We start from the raw sequence: 22760 nt of genomic DNA, 5'->3' as shown, positions 1-22760 counted from the left end.
AAGCAAGGAAGCAATAGTAGGGTGTCTTCTGCTTCAACAGTTGCAACACTGGCACAATACACACCTATCAGCAATTATGGTGTCATAAACAAACCAGCCTGACTTGGGGATTTTTACTTAATTCATTGTCAGTTAATACAAGTTTTTGATCATTGATGTGGATATTGAGAAAAGGGGAAAAAAAAAGAAAAAGGAAAAAAAAAAAAGAGAGAGAGAGAGAGAGAGAGAAAGTATAATTAGATAACACTAAATGCATTTCCTTGCCTTCCCCAAGTTCAAGTTAAGCCAAACATTTCTGCTCCCCAGCTGCTACTGGTAACTACTCTGCCATACATAATGGGTTAAAACATTCAGTCTGTCCCAGTTCCTCCCTTGAAGTGCTGGGGGAAGTTGGGGTTATATGTTCAATGTTTCTGCTATTCTGTGCTTATTGGTTTCTGTTTGATGTTCTTTATTTCTTGCTGGTTTTCTCTGAGACGCTTTGCTTCTTGCTGATTTTCCTCTGCTGCACTTTGCTTATTACTGGTTTTCATCTCCTGCATTTTGCTACTTTAGATTTTCCTTCCTGTTTCCTACTGTACCTGCTCTGGTATGGGTTATCCATGGCCACAGTCCCTGAGGGTGCATGCCTTTGGCCTGGAGCTCCTTCTAAGAGTGCATCTCCAGACATTTTCCAACATTCTCTCTCCATCTCCATGTCTCCACCTATGTCTCCAGCCCATAGTGGCTACCACTTTCTTTCTCAAATATGTTTGAGCATCATGTATTCCCTTGACTGATTTAAGTTTTGGTGTGAGATGGGTTATTCAGGTGGATTACAGAACAGCTGGAACTGGCTGTGGCAGACACAGAACAGTTCATGGTTCCTCACACACAAGTCACATCTGCAGCCCCCTGCTACCAAGATCCTGCAATTTATGCCCAAAATAGATGGCTGAGGTAAAACAACACACTTATGTTACTAGATTACTTTTAGTATCTGTATGAACTTCTGTAAAGAACAACTCATTTAATGTCTTCAAATGGTGTTGCATCATGTCATGGAAACATCTTCAGAAAGACAGGAAGCATCTACAATAAATGGATTTTTAGCTACATATAACAAGTGATTTAAAAAGGGGTATGACCTCCTCTAGAAGCTTCAGGTAGACAATGAAAAAGGTCTCCAGCACTCACAGCTGCATTAGAACAAGTGCATTGCTTTATCACTTTGTTAGTGTTTGAGCAAGAAAACATATCCCAATGGTATGGTCTAAAAAAAACTCATGCGTAGTACTGGTTCTTCCCTGGACTGGTAACTTTGTATGTGGTGGGAAAGGCAAGCAGGCACCACCAACTGAAGACAAAAAGATAGCTGGAAACACCCGTGAGGTGACTGGGGGAAAACAACAAAAATATTAGATATTGTTTTTGCTGGTCCCCTGTCCCATCAAAACATTTGAGTCACAGCTGTTTGGGCACCTTGTTTATTCATGAGAGAGCTGAAGCAAGGAAAGGGGGAAGATGAACTGCAGAAAGAGTTCAAGACTTTCACAGATGTGGAACGTTTTTCACAGGTCTGGTGTTACCTGTGTCACCCTAAGTCACCCTTACCTTTCCTTACCAGCCTTAACTTTCAGGTCATATCCTAGTCTATATCCTACATATCTGGGACAACAAGCATAAACCTAGAAAATCTAGCAAACTCTATGCCATTTTTTTCCCAAAAAGCTGGTTCTGTTGAACCATTTATCATTCAACAGAAAGCATAGTTAGTTTTGTCAAGCAATTTGTCCTGAATACTGCCTTGAGCTATATCTGTATTTAGATAGATAGGTATTTAAACCATTCTGTTCAAACTACAGAACTTTTTTTTATCCTTCTATTTGAACATCTCAAATTTTGCAGCTAATGGCAAAGATGTTTTTTAACCTCTCTTACTTCAATTATATATTTTACTTAACCTTAAGGTAGCATCTCATTTGACTGGCTGGTTGAAACAATCCTTCTGAGGAATGCAGTTCCTGAAAATGGATGTGAAATTGCTTGAGTGTCATGAAAATAAGCTTTTGGACTGCATTCTTGCAGATGGACAGGACCTGAAGCTGTTAGGCAAAATTAAGCCCCTTTTTATAAGTTTGTCCTTTTTTTTTTTTTTTTTTCTCATAATGCAGGTGTCATGAGCAAGGTAAACTCATGCTTTTCCAAGATAACACTTCTTTAATGACTCTTCTGCACAGTAGAGCTCATCGACTTTTGCACAGTTACGAAACCTGGGAACCAAAGGTTGCAGTGTTGTTGGAATTTGAGGTTTGGACAAACAAACTTCCTCCTACTGATTTGTGGCATGTGAATGGGGTACTTGAGGTCTTCTTTCACATAAGAGGACAAAGAGCTCATCCACAGTGAGGGACGGGGTACATTACTTTTCTGATTACACAGCAAATTCCACCATATTCCTTCAGTTTCTCCAAATTTGATAATTCAGAAGAAATATTTTATGACACAATAGGTATCTGAAGCTTTGAGACATTTCCCTTGTGGGGTAACTTTTAATATGGCTACTGACCAAGCACTTCTGAAGTAGTTGCAACAAACAAAGGAGTCCAACCCTTAGCTAATCGGCTGGCACATACTTTCAGGCTCCAGAATTGCAAAACATGTCACATATCAGCAACAGGCCAAGTCACCAAAAACTTCATCTCCCAAAAAGAAAAAGCTTGATGGATGGAAAATGTTTAGAACTAGCGGAGGGAGAATTGGAAGAAAAAAAAATGGGTAGGGATGAGCTAAAGGAGCAGTGGTTGCTCTCATGGGTCAAAAAAGGATTTCAAAAAAAGGGTGAAAAGATGCATTTCTGAGATCACCTCCCAGTTAAAAAAAAAAAAAAAAAAGAATGATTTCCAACACAAAGTTGAAAGTAAAAACATACAGCCAACAATGAAGTGCTGGACCACAGTAGCTTTGTCATAAATAATCTCTTTTTTCCACTAAACAACACTTTAAAATGCGGTTCTACAGCAACTGAAGTAAATCTTATTACTGTCTGTTGCTGCCTCTACTTTTCTGTTCCTGATCAGTTTTGGTGCTTGACAGACAGTCAGTTTTCCAGAGCACAAGCCCTCAGGGCAAATCCATACACAGCCTAGAAATTTTCTCCTTGGCTATGTGTAATGACATCTTTGGGAATATCATCACCAAAACAAGAAGGAAACAATGTTCATCTGTCCTACTCAGATATCTCTGGAGGTTAGAGAGGAGGTACCCTATTTGCTGATGCAGTTGTTCATGAATTTCTTCACTATTGGTAAAAGAGCAGACACACCAGGAACCACCAGAATCAAAAGCAAATTAATAAAATTTTACACTTGCGACGCAGAGTCCTGAAGTAGTAGGCATGGTCAGTAGTGGACCCTTGGTCCATTAGAACATAATGCTTATCCTGTTAGGGTACAATGACATACTGAAGTCACATACCTAATGGATTCTAAATAGAAATCAGATTCCTGCCATCTTGTTTCTTTAAGAAGAAAGCAGTAAGCAATGTTTTGTCTCCTGCTTCTGCACACTAAGTAGTAGATGTATGTGATTTAATACTCAAGTGTATCAGACAGTGCTTGAGAGATGAGATTTCTATCTTCCTTCTTAAATGATGAAAGTTGTTTCGTTCTTGGACTTTGTTACTAACATTATTATGGCATTTAGAGGTTTGAAGTTAAGAACAGACTCATTTCACTGACAACTAGTCTAAGAGAAAAGCTTTTCCATTCACTTCTAATGTATTCTATGAATCCTTACCATGCTCTTAAAGCACATCATGCCAGTTTGTATGATGTTACACAGCAGATCTCAATGTGTTATGACATACTGTTATCTTCAATATGTAATCCTAAAATCAGAACAGGTAATGAAAATGCATTTGTTCTTTATATAATCCTTTCACTGATCATTATTTCCCTTTAGAATGCAAATTTCAGCAATATGGGTAGGGATGGACCCACACAAATAAACAAATAGTAATAAAAAAAAAAAAGATATGAGCAATACAATATAATTTGAATACTGAAAATAAAACTGAAGCCTAGTATAACATATTTGACTATACCCATTTAAGTCTGTTTTTCAGAAGTATGACCCTCAATGTTGATAAGTCCTTGTTCTGTTCCTTCTTTGTCCTTGGTATATACGGAAATAAAAAAATCCATTTGCTCCAGCAAAATAAAGTGTGTAACGGAAATCATATGAAGCAACAGGACAGTGAGACCACAACTGCATAGATGCATCTGAAATGGCCTTATTTAAATCTTCCCTATGGCAACGGCTTTGAATTCAGTGGAGAAAATCCAGGGCATGAGAAATTAGAAATGGGCCTGAAATCCTTGTCAGGCTCTGTGGGAACAAATGCAAAAGTGTCCAATGATATGACAACAAACAACAGCAGACATAAAAGCTTCTTTTTTGTGAATTATTAAAGGTGGCCTGGCAGAACTAATATTATTAGGACTGCTTAATACTGTATATTTTGCCTCTTTTTAACTGTATCTAACTTAAACTACAAACAAACCAAACTTAAAATGTAACTAAGCTATATTCACTTAATTTAAGAATTATTATTTCTATGGAAAATCTCAGCTAAAATGATTCAGCCTTGAGGTCATTTTACCTTGATGATCTTGACCTGAAAATTGTAGCAGATACATCCACAAATGCATCAGCCATCTTTGCCACAAGAGTGGCAGTGCCCTCCTTGGTGGTAAAGCACAGAACTTAAGGAATTAACAAACATTAGATTTTAATCTGGTGGCTCAAGTTAGTAAATATCCTCAGACAGGTACCTATTACACACCTAAAAATGGACTTCAACATTTACATCATTAGTTTAGATCTTGAATTTCACCAATTTTTTTTGCTTTCATGAAATGATGTGAAAAGCAACAGTATGGCAAGCGATACACCGCCTCACTCCCTTCCTTTTGACTACAAGACAGGTAAGAAATTACTAGTGTTCAGATTTTAAATACGGAGACACTACCCTCAGCCCATATATTTCACAAACTTTCAAGATATGGGAATTCATTATTAAGTTCCTCACATTTCTTTTTCTTTGTTTTGTTTTGTTTTAAGTATTAGTAATACAGGTATACATAATTTCCCTGCAGACAGATGGAAAGGAATATTAACTAAATATGGAATCAAGAAATTTAAAACAAAAGTTAAGAAGATCAGGTAACAAGGGAAATTAAAATGACAGAAAAAAAAATCATGGTCAATGGGACTAAAGATGAGAGATTTGTTAATAAAAATCGTGAGTAAAAGAAATCCTAGTTCTTGTATCTGTTGCTATGAAGAGGTAGGAAGAATATCAATTACACCAGAAAAGGCAGATGACAAAATTATTATTCATGCAGGAAAAGGCAGAGGTTTTCAGCATTTATCTCTGTTCTATATTTAAAACAAAGCTAAACATGTCTTTGTACCATAAAATAATGGTGAAATATTTCCTTTTCCAAGATTAGTTAAGGATGATGTTAAAGAGAAGCAACTAGAAATAATCGCTGCAAAATAAGCAGGCCTGGATAACTTTTTCCCTGTTGGAATTTTCTTTGCCAGTGCTTCAAAGAAGTAAACGTGATGATCCAAGGCAAACTAATAGAACAGCTGCAACAGCTCCACAAATTAAAGGCGGAATTGTTAATGCATATTACATTATCACATCAAACGATCAATTCCATTTGTATTTATATGGCCTAAATTTATATGAGAGCAGCATACCATTGTGCATGTTCCTATTGGTTACCACTATGAAAATTTGGCTTATACCTCATTGAAGCATTTATCTGGAAGAATGTATTCAAAATGACATACTTCACCACTACTTCACCTAATTCTCATGAATGAAGGACAGAGAGGTTCTGTATGTAAGGAGACACAAAACTATACATAGATGCCCAAACTCTGTGTAGTAACAAAGGCCACACTTTTTGGAGAAAGTGCTAAATACATCACCTTCTGACCTTACTTGGAACTGTCAACATAGACTTTCTCACCTGTACTTTAAATACAAATTCTGAACTGCTAAACATTTTCTGGCTCAGTATTACAACCAAAGTCTGCAGAAGCAGAATACGGTTAGCTGCCCCTCCTATATGTGGGAACAGACTGTGGTGTTTGGCATTGGTTTTCTTCTCTGATCTCATCTAGAAAGAAGTCTTAATCATCATTTTCTAGCATAAGCAGTGCTGGATATACCTTCTTCGACTTTTCTACTCGCTTTCTTGCAGTCCAAGGCCATTCACATTCTTTCAGTTTCCACCTTCATCAACCTAGCAATTACCTATAGCTTCTAATTCAGTGTCAGCTAAAACACATCTTTAGCAGCATTTTCAACACTGCTACAGGCTTTTTCAACACCTTTTTTTCCTGTATCACTATCTTAAATGCGGTCAACTTGGTTCCTTTTCACCTCACACAAAATATACAATTTATATCTTAGTATAACAATGTCCTTTTATAAATATATATATTATATATATATATAAATGACATCTGAACCAGGATATAGAGTCCAGTATTCCTCCATCACACAAGACTACTCTAACCAGGAGGGACATATTCAGAATGTGTAAACTGTGATTTCACTTGGAATTTAGATTCTCAAAGCTCAAGAATAATTAATGCTGCCTACCCTCAAGAATCACTTTACTGTTGAATATGCCAAACAGCAACAAAATTCTTAGATTCCACTTTGCTGCCCATGAACTCTTATGCTCAAAACTGCACACTCCTTGCCTCACAGGGTAGGTATAGTCAGAGCACCGTTAGCCTGGTAACTAGAAGACCTTCCAGGAAGGTAACAGGTATGCCTCTCCTTAATGCCATGAGTCTAGAACACATATCTTCCCTTCTTTTGTAAGTGTCCTCACCACTGGAGTATTTTAGTACTTTCACAATAGGACGACATTTCATTCCCACGTGGATGTCATTGCCCTCTGCCAAACTCTGAGCTAGGTGCCTCTTCAGACATACCCTTTTGCATGATGAATGTCCCCACTAGTACTGGTCAAAAGTGATTGCCTAAACAACTTGAATAATACAAGCTCCTCTTCCTCAAACCCAGAGGGGGCAGCCAGGACGAAAGCTGTGTGTGGCATTTGGGAAGGAAAGTGTTTGGTCTGTGGCAAAACCACCTCTTCTTTGTCCTAGATTCATTGTTGCTAACAGATAGTGAAAATGACACAGAAAGGTGGAAAATACGTAATTCCGCTTTACATTATGAAAAAGGGGATAATGTCTACCTGCAGCAGTCTTAAGAAGGCATGCAGGATGTGATCACAGGTAGTTTCTAACACAGTGCAGAAGGATGCAGAGTTTTCAGTTGAATATTACTCATGAAAGTCCAGCAGAGCTAAACAATTACTAGGACCTCATTGTAAGGACTTGTGTCTGTGATATAAACAGCCTTGAGAATGATGTCAAAATACATCCTTACTCTCTGTGTAGACAAAAGCACAATTAGGTAGTTATGACTGTCCCACATGCTATATCTATACCAATCTGGTTAAGATTATTATCGTGCATTCATGGAGTACCTGAAAATCCACAGTAAACTGAAAACACATGTAATATAGTTACGGAAACGTAACAGAAAGAATTATTCAGGTATCTAAATAGATAGATGCCTGAATAGACATCTAATACTTCAGAAAACAGCATATCAGAGACTTCCATGTAGGAAGATGATAACGCAAATGAAAGCGGATAACGAAGGACCTGCACAACACTCACATCAGTTTTGAGCAACAGTGTACCACTGCCTAACAGTATACCACTACCATCTAAAACAGTATCTCTTCACGTGTTTGAATTACCGCCTAACTGTGAACAGTTACCAAAAGAATACTGAGGCCCTACCTCCTCAAAATCAGACCTTTTGGAAGGCTCTCCATTTATACTCCAAAGTTGTAAATTCCATGTCAGGTTTCAGAAATTATACACAGGAAAGCAATAAAAAATAATATGCCTAAAATATTCCAAACAGACTTGTCTTCTTGTATGCCTCAGCTATTGCTGTCCAATTTTATCTTAGTTTTTCAGTGCACACATTTTTAGATCTGACATAGGAAACTTACTACCTTGAAATATGAATAAATTCATCCTTTCAGAAAGCATAATAGTTAAATTGTAGCATATTTGTTGTTAATTTTTAACATTTAGGAAGCAATTAAAAAACCAAACAACTAGATACACTGATTAACGTAACATAAGCCAAGACAAACTTTACAGAGTTCATGGAAACAAAACAGAAAACGAAAAACTATTATCATAAAGTTAGTATATTACTACTGATAAGATACACAGAAAAATATCCTTTGATCACACAGTCATATGTGGTTTATGGTACATACCTTAGTTATCTATGAATAAAACATTGAGCAAGGACAGACACTCTTTCTAATTATAGTAGAAATGTTGGAGTGCATTCAGCTGAGCCTTGATCAAAGATCATTTAATGATACTTATTCCTTCCCATCTTTTTTTTTTTTTAATTTTAAGAGCATATGAACAAACCGCATATCAACTTTCTGTGTATGCTAATGGAATTGTTCTTCCCATACACTTGATCTGACTTCCAAAAAAAAAGAAAGTGCAGCCTATACTGACAAGAATAATTATAGTTACAGAAAAATATATTCGATACATAACCTTCTTCTCCACATGAACTTCTGTCGTCAATTATATGCATTAGCATAGTATTGAGGATCCTTTGTACAAAGGCATAAACATCAATTCAGCTTGTTACTGGTACCATCTGTGGCTGATCCTAATGAAAATAGCAGTGACTGGTGATGGTTCTGCAAAAGACTACATGTAAGATTCCTGTGTAGGACTGGGTTTTTTACTAGTTAATAATTAAATTCCATTAGCTTAGCAAAGATCAGGAACACTGGTAATTTGCCCATCAGAAAGCTGGGGCACACCCATTCAGAGTAATCTGGTGTTTCCCTCCTGTATGTGGTTCAAAGGACAGACAGATTTTATTTCTGTGATTAGTGTACATTTAAAGTAGTTCTCTCATTACTGAATGGTTGAGAAGCTGAAGTGGAGAAAGTGGAGATGGAGACACACCGGAAGTGACCGTAATGAAAAGTAGTAGTAAAGATATGAATGCTTTTACACTGTTCAATTTTAGCTCGTGAAGCCTTAACTAGGAGCCTATACAGCCATAAAAGTGCTTGAAAACTTAAACTGCTGTGCTGAAGTGCTCTCACCCATTACACTTAAGAATGTGAACTCATCGTGTCCATATTGCAACTGCTATGTTTTTTTAACAACTCTGGACTTAAGCCACCAAAATCACTGTCCTCTTAATCTATTTTAAATGACGTCTCTTGCTTTTAAAATTAGAAATATGTCTCTATAAAAAGTAGAAATGAGTAGCGTAAGACCATGAGAACATAAAAGATTTTGTTTGACAGTGTTGGTATTATAAGTTTGATTTTTAATTTAGTATCGATATTCAAGACAGATCAAATAAAGAGGTGACATCTCTTTTTGCAAGTCTTCACTGGTATTATTATCATCATCGTCATCATCATCACCATCATTGAAAATCAATTAAACTTTTCTGTCTGTTCTCAGGTATAGAAAGCCATGGTAGTACTTCCACTGAGTTTTGAAATCACTTTATGATCAACAAATTACTGAATTATTTTACTGTGAAAACAGCAATGTGCCTTTTGGATTTGGTCACCGATACCATGGAATGATATAAATTTTATAGTATTAAACTAATAACTCAGCTAAGGTTTTCCAATATTTATCTTTCACATTTCAAAATTTCCATATGACAATTTTGAAAAGGGGAGGTAGAACAGAATCTAGCTCAATCTGTATTTCAGCATTTACTTAAAACTAAACAAAGACACAAGAACAATGTTTTGTTTTGTTTTCTTTACCCCATACAGAGAAACTTAAGAATCATCTGTTCCAGTGTTTCTCTAATTTTAAATCAAGGATTACCTATTGATCTACTTTTGCAACTTTATAATTTTTTATTAAATAACAAAAAGTAGCCTAAACCTTGACTTTTTTTTATCACTTCTTTTTCTAACCTCAGTTTTGCTCGTTTATATATTGGCAAACATAAAATTCTTAGAAATTGTGACTTCTTACTATATCCACTAATGTATAGATTACAGGTTGAAAAATACTCATCCAGTCTCTCCCATGATTTTATTCCATTGAACAAAACACTGGGATCAATTACTTACAATGTTTAACAGTTTAAGTATATACTGCTGCTGAAACAAACAGAATTAAATTAGCCAAACAGAGGACTTTATTAAGAGTTGCCTCACTGCACAAACTCTATTCCAGCATTTTGGCTTACACTGTACAAAGACCCGAGGGCAGGCAGAGGTGGTCTCCTTCTCACCCACATTTGTTATTCATTGATTTGCCAATATCAGTATCAACCTGTTCTACTCAACAAAAAAGTTGGTTTCCACCTTGAAATCTGAGACTTAATAGGCCTTCTATTACTTTTATCAGCCAATTATAACATTGAATATTCTTGTTATCCCTAAAAATACAATATTCTTTTTAATCTTGTTACATTCTTGGCCCTGGTGATTTGGCAGTGAGTTCCACACTCTAATTACAAGTTTTATAAGTAGAGGTAATTATAGGTTGTAGGGGATTTTTTATCAGTTTTGAATGTTACCTTTTAATTTTCCCTAATGTTCCTGTGCTCATGTTAGATGACAGAGAACACAGTCATCTAATCTACTGTACCTAGACAATTATTTTACTGCATACCCTTTCTTAATCTTCTTTCTAACGTGAAAAAAAACTAATCTTTCAAAAGAGATTTTTTTTTCATATCCTTAGTCATTCTCATTACCCTTCCTTGATCCCACTTTAGTTCTTCAATACACTTTTTGAAATGGGGAAAACAGCTGCTGACTTTGTGCAGTCTCCCTATGAACACAATATGTATAACAGTGGAAGATGAGGTCCTGAGAACTCAGTTCTGTAGACAGCCATGCTCCTTGAGTCATAAATATTAATGCTGGAGAGATTTTCCTGTCAGACTTCTCTTGGCACAATGTCATGGTATATAACATAAATTCTGCATCAAATCTGTAACTTCTTTTCATGTGTGAGTATATCTTCTTGCATCCTTTTCTTTAAATCCAGTTTCAACATGAAGTCTTCAATTTACAGAGAGCTATATTTATCCTGTGATATTCATTTCCATTTTACTTCTATAGATTGTTGCTTTGTTCTAGTTCCCACGCTGGAAAACTCCTTGTGTGAGACTTAAAGAGCTACCCGATAGGAGAGAGGAAAAAAAAAAAAAAAAATTTACTTCTAGACTGTGATGGTAAAAGCTTACCTCTTAACCTTCTCCTGAGCAAACAAAATGGATCAAGGTATTAAAGCCTGATGTTTTAACACATGGTTCCTAGACCTTATATTCTCCTTGAAAGCCTTACCAGTTTTTCAACATTCTTTTGACAGTACCCCAGTACTGGTCTCATAACACCGTACCAAAAGGGTTACATTTCTTGCTTATCCTTAAATTAATAGTCCCCTGTTAAAAGGTCAGCATTCAGCCCCTTAGTTTCTTCGTCAGACACTTGTAAACAGGTGGTTATTTCTACAAGTAGCCTGTACCATTGTCCATCATTACCACATTCCACCATTATCTTTTATATTCAAAGGCTATTTTTCATTTATATTATTTACATTACTTTTATCATGGAAGAGCCTCCATCACAGATCAGATACTTCTACTGTTCTACATACCAAATAAAAAGATAGTCTTTAACTCAAAGGTATCTTTGGATTGCTCCTTTCTTCTTCCATTTCTCCAGCTTCTTTGCTGAACACATTTCACAAAGAACAAAGTATGTGGATAGGCAGATTAATCTTGACATTAATTAAAACCTATTAGCTGTTTGTTTGTGATTTCATCCACCATCCTTCATGAAGGCTGAAACACATCGTATCAGCTCACTAGTAACAGAAGTTTAAGATATTTCTCAAAGACACAGAGTGTAGTAAAACACAACTGAACTTTTAAGGGTCATACCTTGTTTTCTGATTTATTCTTACTTTATTACTACTAAGTACTAAATCTTGATTGTCTCAAAGGAACATTGCTTCCGTAACAATCAAATAATGATTACTTTCATAGACCCCTTGATCCAAACAGCTAATCAGACTACTGCTAGTAACATCTACCTGTATATATTGTACATAGCCTAGTCTGAAAACCAGTAACTGTAGTTATACTAGACAAAGTGAACTTCTAGTAAAGTTTCCAAGGGCAGATGGTAAATAGATAATCTCTGCTAATACATATGCATCATCAATGATAAGATATAAGTACAAACAAAATTGTGTATCTCTGTGTGTAAAGGGGAAGCAGGAGATAAAATGATAGGTATATACTACCTAGACAGGACGTAAGAAAAAGCCTGTTTACTTATGTGGAAATATGAACTAAAGTGGAAGTTTATTCTCTTAGTGGTAGGTGTCACCTTTGACTGAATTTACTCAGTAGTTCGAGTGAATAAAGGAGAAAGAATGCACCATATTGAGAAATTTAAGGTCTATTAGTGCTGGAGTTGTCAACATCTTTCTCTAATCACTCATCATTCTAACAACATTTTCTTTAAAAGCAGACAAATAAAATAAAGACGCATGGCTTTTTAAGATGCACTGGTCAAAAGAAAGGCAGTGAAGTTGCTGGAAAAGTGCCCTGCTGACCTGTCTGTAAGACCTAGCAGAGTCAGCCATATCTGTTGTTCATCCTAATTTGCAAGTAAACAGGCAGGTACAGCAGGGTCCTGCTGCACAGCGAACATGACTGAGGTCAGAAACAAACAAGAAGCATATGGGAGGTGGAAGTGAGGAGTGACAAGGAGGAACACCAAAGCATTGCCCAGCCTTGCAGGGATGAAATTAAGAGGGCCAACGCTTGTTTGCAGTTAAAACTGATGAAGGATGTAAAGGATAGCAGGAAGACCGTTGCAGGTACATTGGCAGCAAAATGAGAGACCAAGTAAAACCTGGCCCTGCTGCTGAAAACAGCGGGTGACCTTACGACACAGGGTAGGTACTCAGTGTCTTCTTTGTCTTGGTTTCTGCTGCCAAGGTCTGCTCTCAGGTCTTCCAGAACTCCATGCCAAGTAGCAAGGGTCAAGTTAGGGACTATTTAAACAAGCTGAAAATGTAATACAAGTCTACAGGATTGCACAGTATACATCTGAGAGTACTAAGACTGCCAGCAAATGTCACGCAATGTTGCTATCTTTTCTGAAAGGCCACAGTGGTCAGAGGAGGTTCCTGACAACAATAAAAATGTTATGTCTGTCTTAGAAAAGGGTGAGGATGACTAAATTTACCTCAGTCCCTGGGAAAATTATGGAGCAAGCACTCATGGAAACCATTCCCATTCATACAATAAGTACGTGATCGAGAACAGCCATCTTGAATTTACCCAAGCAAATTGCACTTAAGCAGTCTGATTGCCTTCTACAATTAAATTACATACTGTCTGGCAGAAGGTGGAGTAGTAGGTGTTACACTCCTTGCCTTCAGCAAGGCTTTTAATGCAATTTCCTACTGTCCTTGGAGCCAAACTGGGGAATAATAGCCCGGATAGGTGGACTACAAGATTTTTTAAAAACTGGAGAGATCATTGGGCTCAAAGGGTAGTTAACAAATGTTTGAAGTCCTATTAGCAGGTGATTCCAAGTGGCATTTCCCAGAACCAAAACAAAGGATCACATTATTTAATCCATGACCCACATGTTACAATACTTAGGAAGCACAGGGCAACACCAAATCACAGGGGTGCTGTTTGTATACTGTAGAGTAGAGCAACCACTCAGGGAGACCTCAACAAACTGAAGGAGTGGGCAACAGATAAATACGTCTTGAAGTTCCAAATAGATAAATACAAGGTCCTGCATCTGGGACAGGACATACCTATGCAGGAGTGCAGGTTGGTACTTACAGTTCTACAGGTGAGGACCCAGTGGACAACAAACTGAACAGTGTGTCCTTGCAGCAACAAATACTAACCACATCTTGGACTGCATTAGCAAGACCATAGCCAGCAGGTCAAGGGACATGATTATTGCTCTCTGTTCAGCACATATAAAGCCACATCTAGAGCATTATGTTCAGTTCGCTCACTCCCAAAATAAAAGAGAGGCTGAAGAGACTAAAGAGAAGGGTCACTAAGATGGCTAGGAACCTTTAGCATCTGACATATTTAGACACTCCGAGGCTGAGGGACCTGAAAACACCAATATCCTTAACAAGTGTATTGGACTTTTACTGCTAGAGCATTCCTTATGGTTATATTATGCAAACAGACACATTTTGGTAGTCCTATCCCGAAGACCTACAATAGCTACAGGCGTACATTAGACAACGTTAATGCCAGCAGTGCACTATGTGATGATATGCCACAGTAAACTTTGAACTGGGTTCCACACAGACATTAGAAGATAGCTTAAAGTGGCACTGTCTCCGTGCTGCAAGCAGAAACTCCAGTGGAATTTCTGTACTTCTATGCCTGATGAACTCATGCTTGCTCAGGGACCCTTGCACAGAAAAAATGATTTGTACATCAAAGAGCTAACTGGCATCCTACCCATGAATGGTTTTCCATTTATAGTTGCAAAGCCACCGCTAAAGAGGCCAAAACTAGTTTATAAAATATTTCTGCAGCTATAATTGTTTAGGACCACTGAACTGCATGTTCCAAGCCAGATCAAAAGGAGCACCACAAACCCATGAAAGGCTTATGTGTAAAGACAGGGTAAATTCCATGTCTGGGATCCATCTGTAATTCTGTCAAACCAAGAGTCCTTGTAGCTGTATACAAATTAAATGTCTGTCTGCCAAAATTACGTGAATGAAGAACAAATACCCCCTTATCTTTTTTTTTTTTTAATTTACAGTAACTACCTTGTTTTCTTTAACGTTAAATGTAAAGTCCCCTTCCTGTTACACTGCTGTGAAAATACAAATCGGATCAGGAGTTGTACCAATACCAGCTATTGATCTTGGTCTTTTTTACGAATTTGCTTCAAAGAGATGTGTGAAGGTATGCTATGTTCTCTTATCTTAAAGTATTAGGGCTGACACAGCTGAAGAAGATACAATCCTAAATGCAAAAGTATATTAAAGAAACTCCAAATTATTTTCTTGAACAGGCTCAAGGCAAATGTATCACTGATCTATCATAGACTGACAAGACAAAGATGGATGAATGAAATTGTGAATGCAGTTAGAATGAAAAAGTCCTGATGTTTTACATGTGGAGACTAGTGATACATGCATGACTTTTCATGCTTAGCCACATACGAAAAATTAAAAAAATAACAACTACTTGTAGTGTTACTTCCCTAAATAATTAGCATTCATATATATTAATATTTAATGCCAGTTTTTCCTCTTTAGAAATATTTGCTATTTTAATAAGCAGAAATCTAATTTTGAGCATGAGGAACACTTCCTTTTTGTGTAAAACATTGCTCAAAATAGCCATTGACAAAAGATAGATGCAGCTAAATCTTTACAATATACCTGGAACATGAATTCCCAGATCATGAAATCTTCCTGTTATTTGTACCTGTTTACACCTCAGTGGCAATAAACAAAAGTATGCTGTGCATATTCCACTATCTAGAGAAACCTTTAAAAAATTTTTCATGTTACTAGAGATAGCCAAAATTCCTCACCAAAAAGAAAAAACAAACAAACAAACAAAAAAGTGCCTTTCTATTGCTTTATCTGATAAGTCCAAATCATTTTCTTAAAAATAAAAAATAAAAAAAATCATAAACCAGAAGCTTCCCAATCCCTTCAGCTGCTCAATAAACCCAGTGGTTTAGCTGCATTCCTCTGGAAATACCACATTCTGTACGACGTAGTAACTTTTATAGACCAATTGATCTAGCTTCAAAAAGCACATTCTGGGACACAAAGGGTTGAAACTGCGCCTGAAAACTTGACCTTCACATCAGTTGGTCTAATCTAATAAAAGATATTACGCCTCCCTAGAAGCCCTTGCTTTGTTTATAGGCATGACTGTCTGAGATTGTAGCACTACTATTATCAGAGAATGCCAACTGCAACACGGCTCTCCCAGCGCCCAGAGCAGAAGGACTGCCAGCTCTTGAAGTGATTGTCCAAAAATACCCTCACTTTAGGGATCCCCGTGCAGTATCAGCTTCTCCGACTTCACTTTTTCCAACACGGGGACACGAAGCGTTCCAGATACGCAGCTGGGGCGCGGGTGCTGTGAGGGGGCCTGCGGTGCTGTGAGGCACTCTTTGGGTCTGCTGCCTGCAAATGTTGTGCTGCGCCTTGGCCAAACTTCGGCCTCGCTCGTCTGCGTGCCATCCCTCCGCTTAGCCGCCTCTGGAGAGCGGCCCAAGCAGCTACTGGAGCAATTCTTAAGATGCTATTACACGCCAAGCCCAGCAGACGTTTACTTATTTGTTTCCTGAACCAGTGGCCCACCACCTCTGGCGGGCCGACGCTTAGCAGCCTCTCCACTCCCCGCCCGCCTCCTCAGCCCAGCCGGCCGCCGGAGGCCTGACGGCGGGCGGCCGTTAACGGCCTCCCCGGGCCCGCTCGGCGGCGCCCCGAGAAGCCTCGGGGGAGGACGGGGGCGGCACGGGGGGGCTCCGAGGAGGAGCGGTCGGGGGGGGGGGGGGGGGGGCGCTCCGTCCCCTCACCGCCTCCACCGCTGCGGCTCCCCCATTCCTGTAGAGGCAGCGCCCCCTGCGGGGCGGGGGCGCCGTGCCGGGAGGATCCCTCAGCCGGCCGCCGCCGGAGCGGGGAGGCAGGGAAGCCCTCGGGGGCGCTCCGCAGGGGCTGCGAGGCTGCGTGACCGGAGAGGAGCGCGGGGCTCACGGGCAGGGGAAGGGGAAGGGGAGACCACCACGGGGACAGGGCAGAACGCGCTGCCTCGCCAGGCGCCGGCTCTGTGGAGAACAGGGCGGGAGGGGAGAGGAAGAGCGGGGGAGGCGGAGGGAGGGGGGGAAAGCGCCGCACCCCGGCCATGGCGGCGGCGTGTCCCCGGCCCCCCCCTTCGCTCCCCGCCCGGCCCCAGACGCCGCGTCTCGGCCCGACGCGCGGCGACCTTCTTACAGCCGCGGGGCGGGGCCGCGGCGCTCCCGCCCTCTGCCGCCCGCCCCGCCGCATGCAGATGAGGCCCCGCCTCATTGGCCTGCGCCGGGAGCTCTTTGAAAAGGCGCCCGCTGATTGGCCGCCCGGAAACGTTAACGCAAATAGGAGAATCTCCCCCCCCCCTCCTCCTCCTCGCCCCCCCCTTGCTCGCCGCGGGTGCGCGCTGCGTTCCACAGCCGGGCGGTAACGCTGCGCGCCGCTTACTACAAACAAGTAGTTCCCGGCCCCCCACCCTCCCCCCCTGCCCGCTGGCGCGACGGGGCGGGCCGGGGACTCCGCAGCCCCCACCGCCGCACCGCGGGCGCCCCGTCGCGGAGGGGAGGAGGGGTCGGGCCGGGGCGGCGGGGAGAGGCGTGTCCCCCCCCCCCCCCACACACACACACCGCCTCCCCCGCGGAGGGATACCCGCTCGGCGCCGTCCGCGCTCTGCCCGCACCAAAATATTGGGAGTTAAGAGGCGGCTCCGCGGCGCCGCCGGCTCAGAAGCGCGCGGGCAGGCAGGGCGGCGGCGCGGCTCCTGCGCCCAGCCCGCTCCCCCCGCCGCCACCGCACCGCACCGCAGGGCCGGCTTTCGGACGCGGCCCCCGGCTGGATAGGGGCCCTTTCGCCGCCGGAGGACGAGGACGAGGACGAGGAGGGGGATTTGGCGCGGATCCGTGCCGGGGAGGCCGTCGGTGCCCGCCGCAGGGCCACCAGGGAAGCCCCGCGGAGGGTCTGGGCTCGGCAGCGAAGGAGGAGGAGGAGGAGGAGGCAGGGGGCTCCCCCCGCACGGAAGATGTTGCTCTCCAAGTTTGGCTCGCTGGCCCACATCTGCAGCCCCGCCAGCATGGACCACTTGCCGGTGAAGATCCTGCAGCCAGGTACGGCGGGGAGCCGGGGGCTTCCCCCTGCGGGCGGCCCCAGCCCCGTGGCTGGCGCCACGCAGCCGCCTGAAACTTGGGGCTTTACCCTTTTTATTACGATATTTTTTTTATATAACCGAAGAACATTTTTGAGGAGGAAAAAAAAAATGCCTTGTGCAGAATTAGGGCGACGCGTCCAGCGGACGTGCTGGGGGGGGGGTTATATATAAATATATATATTAGGGTTTTTTTGATTTTTTTATTTTTTTTTAATCGTAATTCCCGGCGAGGCGTAGTCCGGTCGCTAACGCCGCGCTTTCCCTCCCGTTTCCCCAGTGAAAGTGGAGAAGGAGCCGTTCGACAAAGTGTACCAGGTGGGCTCCGTGCTGGGCAGCGGCGGCTTCGGCACCGTCTACGCGGGCAGCAGGATCGCCGACGGCTTGCCGGTGAGGCTCGGGGCGGCTCGGCGCGGGTTGTCGGCGGGCTGCGGGCACGGGGCGAGCCCTGCCCTGCCCGGCCCCGCCGCTCACCGCCCCTCCTTTCCCCTCTCCTCGCCCCGCAGGTCGCCGTGAAGCATGTGGTGAAGGAGCGGGTGACCGAGTGGGGCACGATTGTAAGTATTTAATTTTTTTTCTAATTTTATTTTTGGGGGGTGGGCTCCGTCGGGGCTATTGTGTGGGCGGCGGGGTTCGCCCCGCCCGCCGGCGCGGTGTCTGCGTCGGGGGGAATTTGGCGGGGGTTCGCCGCCGCAGCGCCGCGCCCGCCCCTCGGACTGCGGCAGCGGAGGAGCCACCCCGCAGGGCGGCGGTGGGTGGCACTGCCTTGCCTTGCCTCGTCCTGCCCTGCCCTGCCCTGCCCTGCACGCCGCCCCCGAGTGACCCACTCGCCTCCCCTTTCTCTGCCCAGGGCGGCGTCATGGTGCCCTTGGAGATCGTTCTCCTGAAGAAGGTGGGCTCTGGCTTCAGGGGGGTCATCAAGCTGCTGGACTGGTACGAGCGTCCCGACGGCTACCTGATCATCATGGAGCGGCCCGAGCTGGTGAAGGATCTCTTTGACTTCATCACGGAGAAGGGAGCCCTGGACGAGGACACGGCCCGCGGGTTCTTCCGGCAGGTGCTGGAGGCGGTGCGCCACTGCTATGGCTGCGGCGTGGTGCACCGGGACATCAAGGACGAGAACCTGCTGGTTGACCTCAGGACAGGCGAGCTGAAGCTAATCGACTTCGGCTCAGGGGCCATCCTCAAGGACACGGTCTATACTGACTTTGATGGTACGTGCCCTCCTTGCCCGGGGCAGCCCGGCCGCGCTGTGCCGAGTTTGGCCAGACCCCGCGCCCCTCCCAGGGCGATGCCCTATAGCTGCCGCTTATCCTGTTTCTGGCGCCTCCGAGTAGTGAGGGCGCCTCTGACGCAGCGGTTCATATCAGGTCTATCGGTAATGGAAACCTTTGGACCTGAAGCAGCTTAGGGTGTTCAGTTGCGTAGGAAAGAAGCAATTCCAGGCAGTGACGCAGCAGTTTATATTTCCCTGTCTTGGAAAAAGCGTTTTCTTTCCTAGAGGGCGATCTGTTTACATGGAGGCTTCACCAGTGTCGGATGTTTCCTTGTGTGGATATGCAGTTTTTACATGCAGTGCTTTTTTTAACTCGAAGCAATAGCTCTCCCCCTCCCTTTCCGCTGGTGTCCTGGAAATCCCGCATTGCAGATTTCAAAGTGATGCGATAAATACGCTCCCTGCAAATAATGTGATACTAGCTTCAGGGTTGGGTTTGATGCTTTAGAAATGGGAAATCTGAAAATAAGCTTGCACATGATAGAGGATATTTTCCCTTGCCCTTTGAATGTGACTGATGTAACCAAGGGACTTTTTTTTTTCCGACCTCCATCCTCAGCTGCTGCACTTAACATCTGTTTGTTGTGAAACCCGAACCCCTAGGCCACGTGACCTTCAGCATCACAAATTCTCGTTTTTGTTTGGTATCCAAGGAGCACCGCAGGCAAAGAGAGGGCGGGTTAAAAAGGCTGCTGCAGAGAAGCACGGGGCCTTTAAAAAAAAAAAAATAATAAAAATTGTAAGCAGCCTTATTTTGTTTACTGCCCAGTGAAATTGGATAAAGCAGATTATCCCTGTGTAATAAGGCAGACCTGAGTTTCACCTTCTTGACTCCCTCTCTTCTCCTCCCCGACAGCCCCCTTTGTCCTTTTGTGTCTATTTTTGGTGTGATGCTGCAGACGCCACGTGGTCAGTGAAAGGGAGCTCGCCTTAGTAAACAGTCAGCTGATGGCAGCCCTGTTCTTCCTTGCAACAAAATAGAACAACCGGATGGGTTGATGGTGTAACTCCACAGATGACCTGAAGTTACACCAGTAATAGTTTGGGGCCATAAAAAAAAAAAAATCCAAAGCTTTTTTTTTAATGATTCCAAATGATGAACTTAATATAGCCATAGTAGAGCTACTTGAAGAATGGGAAAACACTAATCCTCGACTTTTTTTTTTTCTTGCTTTTAGGAACGAGAGTATACAGCCCTCCAGAGTGGATCAGATACCACAGATACCATGGGAGGTCAGCGACAGTATGGTCTCTGGGAGTTCTGCTGTATGATATGGTTTGCGGAGACATCCCTTTTGAGCAAGATGAAGAAATCTTGAGGGGACGATTATACTTCAGGAGGAGAATTTCACCTGGTGAGTTGTGTGGGGGTGTTGAGTGGGGACTTTTTTTATTACTTTTTCAGGATATTTTTTTTTAAGATTATTTTGAACTCACGTGTCTGGGTGGGTTGGCTGCTTGTTTTTTAAGATAGTCTTTTTACTTTTCTGATCTAGAATTCCTTCTTTGCTTGTTTCAGAATGTCAACAGCTGATCAAATGGTGCCTTTCACTGAGGCCTTCAGACAGACCAACACTTGAGCAAATTTTTGACCATCAATGGATGCACAAATCTGAAGTAGTGAAGTCTGAGGACTGTGACATAAGGCTACGGACCCTTGATACTGATGTATCGAGCACAAGTTCAAGTAATGAGAGTCTGTGAATTACTAAGGACCTTGCACTGGGAGGGGAGCTACAAGCAGAAAGACCACAGTGCTGCTGCCAATACGTAGGAGGGGCTAGAAAAATGCATTCATTATTCTGTAGTTGAATCTTTGTCTGAGGGACTTGATTTTATTTTCCCCTTTTGCTGGTTTCTGCTTTGGAATGAGAGATTTCCTTTGGAAACGCTGATGTTTGGGAGTTGCAGGCCAGTACTTAGTCAAAGACTGACCTTATTAAGAAAGCAGTGACCTCTTGAATACATGGTAAACTTTTTTGCTCTCATAGAGCCTGGACTAGATTTTATTTGCTTTTGAGTGCCTTTTTGAAAGCTGCTTCAGTGGGACTTTCTTTTTTGAGCTGTGTATGTCCAAAGAAGATCCAGTTCATTATAGGAATTTGCTCCCTTTAGACCCAGTGCTGGAGGAAGCAGCTCCTATGATGCATTGGAGAACATGTTCGGTGATTGAATGAAGTAGTCCCATCCACTGGTGATGGAATACTTGAACACAGACATTTCACTCCTGCCCCCTGCCCTTTCCAAATCCAACCCACCTCTGCTGCTCAAAATATTTCCTATAGCCTGCACAGAAATATGAACAGGTATATCAGCTTTTTTATCAGAAACAGTTATTCATGTTTCCTTTTATCATCTCTACCACTGGGCATAAGAAGCCCCTTTCTCAACTCCCCCTGGCCTTTTGTCACCCTGCGAGTCTTAAAAGTATGTATGGGCATGTTGAATGCACAATCAATGCAATATTCAAGGACTTTACTTTTTTTTTCCATACCTGTATAATGTGTTTATGTAAACTTGGTTTTCCCATGTACTATACAGTTATTTATTGTTTGAAGTTTAGAAGACCTCCCACAGGTTTCAGCTGTGGCTATTTATTTGGTTAATTTATTTGGTTAGTTATTCAACACTGTGCTTTCCCCTCCTCCTCCCCATGGGAATTCTAGTGGTTTGCCCATGGCACTTTTTTTCTGCATTCCTGTCAACTTTTGTTTAAAAAAAGAAAAAAGACAAAAAATATTTCTGACCTTATCAGTTTTTGTTGGAAGATGGAAAATTGTTGTACAAAGTCTAATTTAAGGGAAATAGAATGACTTTTTAAAGTTAGTCAGTATGCCTTTTGTCTGGTATTGTACCAGAAATGTAAAGTAATGCTGTTTGGAAAGGTTTTAAATTATTGACATTGTACAGTCTCCGTGCATTGGCTCTGAAAGGTAGAGTGGCAGAGTCATAAACCTTAATTTATTTTAATAGCTGTGTTTCTGTGATCTGGTTGCATTTATGCAGCTTGGATTTGGATTTTTTTCTTCTGTTTAACAGTGTGAAATGTATGGAGATCATATTTTTTATACAGGTATTTCAATTAAACTTTTTTTGTATATAACAGTTCTGTGTGTATGCGCTCACTTTTATCTTCACCATTACTCTTGAATCCAGCTGGGGAACAAGTGTTCTCTTAATGAACTTAACTTGTAAAGGCCTACACACCATCTGACCTGGAGTTAATAGGCCTATGCTATTAACTGGTGGCTGTTCTGGAAGAATTAAGCAATCCCTCATCTTGATTGTATCTACTTCTTGATCACCATATTTGATGTTGAACTCCAATAGGTATACAATGCAGCAGCACTAAGGGCCTACCTGAAGGGAATTGGCCTGTGATTA

At 42.1% G+C, this 22760-nt stretch overlaps 1 protein-coding gene across 1 annotated transcript; it reads left to right on the top strand.

Moving 5' to 3' along the window:
* Positions 1 to 17674: 17674 nt before the first annotated feature.
* On the top strand, positions 17675 to 22481 carry PIM3 (Pim-3 proto-oncogene, serine/threonine kinase). Its single transcript, XM_083838817.1, has 6 exons — positions 17675 to 18062; positions 18381 to 18490; positions 18607 to 18657; positions 18951 to 19314; positions 20555 to 20731; positions 20896 to 22481. Exons 1-6 carry the CDS (start codon positions 17978 to 17980, stop codon positions 21078 to 21080), a joined length of 972 nt encoding a protein of 323 aa, XP_083694943.1. The 5' UTR covers positions 17675 to 17977; the 3' UTR covers positions 21081 to 22481.
* Positions 22482 to 22760: the final 279 nt, after the last annotated feature.

The sequence above is a fragment of the Anser anser genome (assembly GCF_964211835.1).
Source record: "Anser anser genome assembly, chromosome: 1".
In the NCBI taxonomy this organism is placed as follows: domain Eukaryota; kingdom Metazoa; phylum Chordata; class Aves; order Anseriformes; family Anatidae; genus Anser; species Anser anser.
The sequence above is the reverse complement of the archived record's forward strand: the minus strand, read 5'-3'. Positions and strand labels throughout refer to the sequence as shown.